We start from the raw sequence: 9,336 nt of genomic DNA, 5'->3' as shown, positions 1-9,336 counted from the left end.
GGCACAGAGAAGTGAAGTGACTTGCCCAAAGTCACACAGCTGACAATTGGCGGAGCCGGGGCTTGAACCCATGACCTCTGACTCCAAAGCCCGGGCTCTTCTCCACTGAGCCAGGGCAGGTGGTCAGCAGAGCTGTTGGCCGCTGACACCCACCAAAAATCACACTGAGGCTGGAGCTCGCAGAACGATTGACCCAAGGAGGAAGAATGAGAGCGAGAACCAGCATGGCCCAGTGGAACTAGAATGGGCCTGGGACTCAGAGGACCTGCGGTCTAATCCTGGCTTCCCCAAATAATAATGATAGCATTTATTAAGCGCTTAGTATGTGCAAGACACTGTTCTAAGCACTGGGGAGGTTACAAGGTGATCAGGTTGTCTCACGGGAGGCTCACAGTCTTAATCCCCATTTTACAGAGGAGGGAACTGAGGCACAGAGAAGTTAAGTGACTTGCCCAAAGTCACACAGCTAAGTGGGGGAGCTGGGATTTGAACCCATGACCTTTGACTCCAAAGCCCGGGCTCTTTCCACTGAGCCACGCTGCTTCTCCACATGCTTGTGGTGTGACTTTGGGCAAGTCACAAAACTTCTCTGTGCCTCAGTTTCCTCAACGGCAAAATGGGGATTCAATAGCTGTCTTCTTACACTATGAGCACCTTGCAAGATATGCAAGGCAGAGACTGTGTCCAACCTGATTAACTTATATCTACTTCAGCGCTTAAAACAGTGTTTGATACACAGTAAGCACTTAAGTACCCCCCAAAAAAAAGGGGGAGAAGGGAAAAGGTCCTTGCTCTTCCAAGGAATGATGCCATCCAGAGCTGCTAATGGATTAGAGAAGCAGCGTAGCTCAGTGGCAAGAGCACGGGCTTTGGAGTCAGAGGTCATGGGTTCAAATCCTGACTCTGCCACGTCTGCTGTGTGACCTTGGGCAAGTCATTTCACTTCTCAGCTTGTACTTCCCAAGCGCTTAGTACAGTGCTCTGCACAAAGTAAGCGCTCAATAAAGACGATAGATTCTCAGAGCCTCAGTTTCCTCATCTGTAAAATGGGGATGAAGACTGTGAGCCCCACATGGGACAACTTGATCACCTTGATCACCCCCAGTGCTTAGAACAGTACTTTGCACATAATAAGCGCTTAACAAATACCATCACTATTATTATTATTAGTAGTAGTATTCCCTGACTGGCCTAGCTTCTTTTTTTTAATGGTATTTGTTAATGGTATTTGTTCATTTTTTTAATGGTATTTGTTAATGGTATTTGTTCAATGTGCCAGGCACTGTTCCAAGCAGTGGTGTAGAAATAAGCTAATCAGGTTGGACACAGTCCCCTCCCATATGGAGCTCACAGTCTTCATCCCCATTTTCCAGATGAGGTAACTGAGGCACAAAGAAGTGAAATGACTCACCCAAGATCACACAGCCGACAAGTGGCAGAGCCCGGACTACAACCCAGGCCTTTGTGACTCCCACGGCCGTGCTCTTTCCAGCAGGCTGCACTGCTTGTTGTGGAGAGGGAATGTGTCTGTTTATTATTACCTTGTACTCTCCCGAGCGCCTAGTTCAGTGCTCTGCACACAGTAGGCGTGCAATAAATACGATTGAATGAATGAATGGATACTTTCAGGTTATAATGAGCCAAATTTTGGCTCATACTCTGGTTTTCTGTGACTTCTACCTTCGTGTTGGCTGGGGTGAAGCTGTGCGTACTTTGAATAAAGGTCGGTATTGACATCTCCGCTGGTTGGAATCGCTGCCCTTCCTCTTGTTGGCCTCCTCAGGATCCTGTTTGCAAGCTGAAGCAACCCCCCCACCCCACCCTCTTTTCCACCATGACCCCAAGGTGGAGGTGAACTTTCTGTGGGACAGGAGCTCCAGTCGGGTTTCATAAAATTGCCTTTTTATTGACCAACATCGTTCCAATAAGAAGGAGATTGGAATTCGTTATTTTTACCAATTACAATCCGAGAGAGCCCCTCAGGTCACAGGCCCAGGAAGACGCGGGATCGGTTTCAGACGGTAGGAGTGCAAAGCTCTCTCGGAAAGCCGTTGTTACTAGCTCGCCGCAGCGTTATTTTCTCTTTTAGAAAGCCTCAGAAGTTCGCAACGTAGCTTTAATCTTTCAGAAGTCAGACAGAATCGAGCAACAAAATAAAGGGTGGAAATTGGGAAAAGTCAGATCCACCATAGCCCAGTGGGTTCAGATGACCAAAAGCAAAAGAGAAACAGAAAGGATGTACATTTGGATCTGTAATCGCTGCATTTGGCAAGCGTCATCGCGAGATACTTTACATTTCCAAAAGAGCATTATACCGTGGAACTGGCCAAATCCTTCGGCAGTTTTTCTGGGGCTTGGAACCACGTGAACGAAGTTTTCGTGAGAACCTAAAACTGCTTACTGTAGTTCAGCGATCCCAATTCTACACTCCGTGTGTAATCTTGCGGATGTGTGTGCCGGGGTGGTGGGGGGGCGGTGGGGAGATCTCCGGGGCAAGTCAATTTGTAAAAAAAGGAAATTAAATATTAAAAAAAAATTAAAGCTGAAGTGATGAAGAAAAGCAATTCTGATTCTTCACGAAACAAACAGAATTTCTCCAAAATTAAATGATGTTTTATTTTTCCGTTTTCCATCGTGTGGAATTTGAATTTTCAAAAGCTTCACCTGGTCTTGTGGGTCGTTTTTGAAACACTACAGTCAAAACTGACTTTCGTTAGACACCTAGAAACAAAATATTGGGAACCACTAGATAGAAAACAAAAAAACATCCAAAATCCAAGCCAACTAACGAAGGGCCCCTGTTTGGCAGCTTTCGATTCTGAACCTGAAGTGTCCTGAACTTACTGGATTTGCCAGTGTCGTCTCTATAAAGTTGAAGGGGCACGGGGCGGGGGGCTTGGAATCCACGTCTTGAGCCCTAGTCCGACAGTTTTCCGCATAGAAATAAAGAAAGGAAATTAATGAAACGAAAACACAATAAAAAAGGAACATCTAAAACCTCGCGGGTGACTAGTGTTCCACACGGGAGATTAGTGGTAACTCGTCCTTCTAGTTAACCTTGTCCTGGAATATGTAAAGGTTATTTGTAGCTGCCACGGCTATGATGTTTTCTGAAGGGTGCCAAGCTGTATGTAAGATCTTTTTACTGAAGTCCAGACTGTCCACGCTAATCTCGTCTTTCCTCCGCTTGCCGCCCACGCAGACTTTGCGGGGTTTCAGGATGGCCCGAGGCTTGCTGTTTTCCCTCGAGGCCTCCAGGGTGACGTCCCGCTTGGTATTGCGGTCGAACATCCTGAAGAAGTTGTTGTAGGACCCCGTCATGATGACGCTGTAAGACAAGAGGGGCCGTAAGCTCCTCCGTTTGATGGTAAATTCTCAATTGTAGATTGTAAATAGCCTCACCCCCTCCTGCTTCACCTCACGGCTCGAACTACAATCCTGCCCACACGCTTCACTCCTCTGATGCCAAACCTATTCGCTGTACCCTGATCTCAGTCTATCTCATCGCCGACCTCTCAACCGCGTCCGACCTCTGTCCTGGACTGTCCTCCTTCCTCAGTTCTCCAGCCCAGCCCGCACCCTCTGCTCCTCTTCCGCTAATCTCCTCACTGTACCTCGCTCTCGCCTGTCCCGCCATCGACCCCCGGCCCACGTCCTCTCCCGGGCCTGGAATGGCCTCCCTCTGCCCATCCGCCAAACTAGCTCTCTTCCTCCCTTCAAGGCCCTGCTGAGAGCTCACCTCCTCCAGGAGGCCTTCCCAGACTGGGCCCCTTCCTTCCTCTCCCCCTCGTCCCCCCCTCCATCCCCCCCATCTTACCTCCTTCCCTTCCCCACAGCACCTGTATATATGTATATATGTTTGTACATATTTATTACTCTATTTACTTATTTTACTTGTACATATCTATTCTATTTATTTTATTTTGTTAGTATGTTTGGTTTTGTTCTCCGTCTCCCCCTTTTAGACTGTGAGCCCACTGTTGGGTAGGGAATATGTTGCCAACTTGTACTTCCCAAGCGCTTAGTACAGTGCTCTGCACACAGTAAGCGCTCAATAAATATGATTGATGATGATGACGACAGACGATGACTCTCCCCACCTTCAAAGCCTTATTGAAGGCCCATCTCCTCCAAGAGGCCCTCCTTTCCTCTTCTCCCACTCCCTTCTGCACCCCCCTGGGACTTACTCCCTTTATTCACTCCCCTCAGCCCCACAGCACTCACATACATATCTTGGTAGAGACACAGAGAAGCAGCGTGGCTCAGTGGGAAGAGACTGCGCTGGGGAGTCCGAGGTTCTAATCCCGGCTCCGCCACTTGTCAGCTAGGTGACTTTGGGCAAGTCACTTCACTTCTCTGGGCCTCAGCTACCTCATCTGGAAAATGGGGATTAAGACTGTGGGACAACCTGGTTACTTTGGATCTACCCCAGCGCTTAGAACAGTGCCGGGCACATAGCAAGCGCTTAACAAACGCCGTCATTATTATTATGTCTGAATTTGTTTATATTAATGTCTGTCTTCCCTTCTAGATTGTAAGATCGTGTGGGCAGGGTATATGTCTACCAACTCTGCTATATTGTTATAGCACTTAATACAGTGCTCTGCTCACAGTAAGCACTCAATAAACAGGATTGATTGATTGTAATAATAATAATAATAATGATATTTATTAAGCGCTTACTATGTGCAAACCACTGTTCTAAGCACTGGGGAGGTTACCAGGTGAACAGGTTGTCCCATGGGGGGCTCACAGTCTTAAATTCCTCAAGGACAGGGATTATGTCTTAACAACTCTATTGTAGTCTCCCAAGCCCTTAGTACAGTGCTCCGCACATAGTGAATGCTCAGTACCATTGACTGATTTACTGGGAGATGACAACTGGCTTGGTCTGAAACTCCCAGGATCCCTGAGTTCCCCCAGTGCAGCCTAACTGTGGGACACCCCCAGATTGGATAGATAATAATCATCATGTTGGTATTTGTTAAGCGCTTACTATGTGCCAAGCACTGTTCTAAGCACTGGGGGAGATACAAGGTCATCAGGTTGTCCCACGTGGGGCTCACGGTCTTCATTCCCATTTTACAGATGAGGTAACGGAGGCACGGACTTGCCCACCGTCACGCAGCTGACAAGTGGCGGAGCCGGGATTAGAACCCACAACCTCTGACTCCCAAGCCCGGACTTTTTCCACCAGGCCATGTTGCTTCTCAACAGATCCAGGGGTCCTCCGCATCTTCCGGCCTTACCTGAGTCCAGAACCAACCATCCCTCTTCCAACTGAGACCTTCTGACCATGTCCCAGTCATCATCATCATCATCATCATCATCATCATCATCATCATCATCATCATCAATCGTATTTATTGAGCGCTTACTATGTGCAGAGCACTGTACTAAGCGCTTGGGAAGTACAAATTGGCAACATATAGAGAGAGTCCCTACCCAACAGTGGGCTCACAGTCTAAAAGGGGGAGACAGAGAACAAAACCAAACATACTAACAAAATAAAATAAATAGAATAGATATGTACAAATAAAATAGAGTAATAAATATGTACAAACATATATACAAATTCATTCATTCACAGTCCAAATTCATTCATTCAATTGTATTTATTGAGCGCAAACTGTGTGCAGAGCACTGTGCTAAGCGCTTACATACTGACGGTCCAAGTGCTTTAATAGTAATTATGGTACTTGTTTAGCACTTACTATGTGTCAAACACTGCTCTAAGCCCTGGGGTGGATACAACCGAATCGGGTTGGACACGGTCCCTGTCCCACACAGGGCTCACACTCTCAATCCCCATTTTACAGATGTGGGAGTGGAGGCACAGAGAAGTGAAGCGACTTGCCCCAGGTCACACAGCAGACGTGAAGCAGCGTGGCTCAGTGGAAAGAGCCCGGGCTTTGGAGTCAGAGGTCATGGGTTCCAATCCCGGCTCCGCCACGTCTGCTGGGTGACCTTGGGCAAGTCACTTCTCTGAGCCTCAGTTACCTCATCTGTAAAATGGGGATTAAAAGATTGTGAGCCCCACGGGGGGCAGCCTGATCACCTTGTACCCCCCCCCAGCGCTTAGAACAGTGCTCTGCACATAGTAAGCGCTTAACAAATGCCATCATTATTATTATTATTATTATGTGGCAGAACTGGGATTAGAACCAAGTCCTTCTGATTCCCAGGCCCGTGCTCTAGCCACTAGGCCACGCTGCTTTCTTCCCTGGAAGCCTTTTACTACTCATCAATCGTATTTATTGAGCGTTTACTGTGTGCAGAGCACTGTACTAAGCGCTTGCACTGTACTGATTTGCCATGCGTTGCCCATTGGTATTCATGCCTCGGTACGAGGCTCTGATTTTTCTCTTGACCTGTTCTCCCACCATACCTCCAGCTCCTCCTCCACTCAGAAAACTGGGCAAAACGATCACATTTCAGGTGTAGGATGAGCAAATCAAGGCCTTTATCCGCAGTTCACACTCCCTCCCTCTCCTTCTCAGAGAGGAGGTTCATAGAGAGGGAAGAAAGACCCGAGAGGGGTTCCTTAAGAAGAGGAGAGGCGGCACTTCCCCGCCAAAGGCCACTTGGATCTCTAATTTGATTATTTCTTCAGTCTTTGTTAACAATCAGTCAATTGTATTTATTGAGCGCTTACTGTGTGCAGAGCACTGGACTAAGCGCTTAACAGAAACCACCTGCTTTCCTCACTATTCCAACCTCAAGGTCCATCACCAATCAACCAATCAACCATATTTACTGAGTTCTTGCACTGTACTGAGCGTTTGGGAGAGTAAGTACAATATAACAATGTAAGACTAGGCTAGACTGGATTACACTTCTGATGCCTTCAGGAAGCTCACGGACGAATAGAGAAGACAGCTACTGAACACTGTGTGACTTTAGGCAAGTCACTTCTCTGGGCCTCAGTTCCCTCATCTGTAAAATGGGGATTAAGACTGGGAGCCCTACGTGGGACAACCTGATCACCTTGTATCCCCCCCAGCGCTTAGAACAGTGCTGTGCACATAGTAAGCGCTTAACAAATACTATCACTATTATTATTATTATTATTCTCCAGCCCAGCCCGCACTGGAATGCCCTCCCTCCACGCATCTCTTCCTCCCTTCAAAGCCCTACTGAGAGCTCACCTCCTCCAGGAGGCCTTCCCAGACTGAGCCCCCTTTTTCCTCTCCTCCTCCCCATCCCCCCCGCCCTACCTCCTTCCCCTCCCCACAGCACTTGTATATATTTGTACAGATTTATCACTATTTTACTTGTACAGATTTACTATTCTATTTATTTTGTTAATGATGTGCATATAGCTATGATTCTATTTGTTCTGACGATTTTGACACCTGTCTATATGTTTTGTTTTGTTGTCCGTCTCCCCCTTCTAGACTGTGAGCCCCGTTGTTGGGTAGGGACTGTCTCTATATGTTGCCGACTTGTACTTCCCAAGCGCTTAGTACAGTGCTTTGCACACGGTAAGCGCTCAGTAAATACGATTGACTGAATGAACAAATGAATGAGTGGCCTGAAGTAGATATAAAGTAGATTAGAGAAGCAGCGTGGCTCAGTGGAAAAGAGCAAGGGCTTTGGAGTCAGAGGTCATGGGTTCAAATCCCAACTCCACCAATTGTCAGCTGTGTGACTTTGGGCAAGTCACTTAACTTCTCTGGGCCTCAGTGACCTCATCTGTAAAATGGGGATGAAGACTGTGAGCCCCCGTGGGACAACCTGATCACCTTGTAACTTCCCCAGCGCTTAGAACAGTGCTTTGCACATAGTAAGCGCTTAGTAAATGCCATCACTATTATTATTATTATAAGTGCAGTGGTAGAGGAAGTGTTTCTACCAACTCTGCTCTATTGTACTCTCTCAGGTGCTTAGTACAGTGCTCTGCACATGGAAAGCACTCAATAAATACGTCTGATTGATCGAGCTGGAGTGGCTGTCAGGACTAGAGCGGTGAGGAGGGTTACGGGTAGGACGGTTGGAACGTGGGCTGTTGAAGAGGAGGGAGAAAGGCATTTTTGGGAAGGAAACGATGGGAGCAATGTTGCAAAAGACTGTAGGAACGAGAAGCAGGTTTGCTCAGGCTGGTTGGAGAACGATTATGGGTAAAGCCCATAATCGAAGCATCACTTTGATAAGAACGGCGACTTTGAGATTTCTGAAGAATCAATCATATTTATTGAGCGCTTACTGTGTGCAAAGCACTGTACTAAGAGCTTGGGAAGTACAAGTTGGCAACATATAGAGACAGTCCCTACCCAACAGTGGGCTCACAGTCTAAAAGGGGGAAAAATATATATATATATAAAAGGCATACAAGAAGAAGGAGTGACAGGCTCATGCTGATGCTTGGGGAATTTGACTCTTGTTGCTGAGGAGAGGATAAACTGGCGAGGGAAGAGACTGCTGCTGGGGAGACCAGCAAGGCGGCTGTTGCCACCACCCAGGTGCCAACTGATGAGAGAGTGTGAGCTAGGATTGGGACTCTAAAAGTGGAAAGGGATATCTATTCATTTTATTTTGTTAGTATGTTTGGTTTTGTTCTTTGTCTCCCCCTTTTAGACTGTGAGCCCACTGTTGGGTAGGGACTGTCTCTATATGTTGCCAACTTGTACTTCCCAAGCGCTTGGTACAGTGCTCTGCACACAGTAAGCACTCAATAAATACGATTGATTGATTGACTGACTGACCCAGGGAGATGCTTGAGGAGTGACCAGCCAAAAAGTAACCTGAAGGACGGGCAGACGGATCAGATGAGGGGATGGTGGGGGATAAGGAAAGAAAAAAGAAAAGTGCTTTGCACATAGTAAGCTCTTAATGAATGCCATCATGATTATTATTTTAAAAAAAGGCTTAGAGAAGGAACGTGGCCTAGTGGAAAGAGCACGGGCCTGGGAGCCCGATGACCTGGGTTTTAATCCTGGCTCTGCCACTTCCTTCATTCAATCGTATTTATTGAGCCCTTACTGTGTGCAAAGCACTGCACTAAGCGCTTGGGAGAGTACAATATAACAACAGACACATTCTTGCCCAAAGCGAGCACACAGTCACAACAGCTCACATTAATATAAATAGATAAATACATAAATTACAAATATATTCAGATATATACAGATACTGGTTTTGTGTGACCTTGGGCAAGTCACTTCGCTTCTCTGTGCTTCACTCATCTCGTCTGTAAAATGGGGATTAAAACTGTGAGCCCTTACAAATATATTCAGATATATACAGATACTGGTTTTGTGTGACCTTGGGCAAGTCACTTTGCTTCTCTGTGCTTCAGTCACCTCGTCTGTAAAATGGGGATTAAAACGGCGAGCC

General features: G+C 46.8%; 1 protein-coding gene across 2 annotated transcripts in view; it reads right to left on the bottom strand.

Annotated features, from left to right (window-relative positions):
- Positions 1-1,885: 1,885 nt before the first annotated feature.
- PPP2R2B (protein phosphatase 2 regulatory subunit Bbeta) overlaps positions 1,886-9,336 on the bottom strand; it is a 223,099-nt gene continuing 215,648 nt past the window's right edge. Inside the window, exon 9 of one of the 2 annotated variants that reach the window (XM_038772788.1) lies at positions 1,886-3,328. In XM_038772788.1, coding sequence (XP_038628716.1) covers positions 3,049-3,328 — 280 coding nt within the window. In that variant the 3' untranslated portion in view covers positions 1,886-3,048. The remainder of the gene's footprint in view (positions 3,329-9,336) is intronic. The other variant, XM_038772789.1, reaches the window with a different exon arrangement.

This window comes from Tachyglossus aculeatus, chromosome X1, assembly GCF_015852505.1.
Source record: "Tachyglossus aculeatus isolate mTacAcu1 chromosome X1, mTacAcu1.pri, whole genome shotgun sequence".
NCBI classification, from domain to species: domain Eukaryota; kingdom Metazoa; phylum Chordata; class Mammalia; order Monotremata; family Tachyglossidae; genus Tachyglossus; species Tachyglossus aculeatus.
Note: the sequence above shows the minus strand (reverse complement) of the source record. Positions and strands in the feature narration are given on the sequence as shown.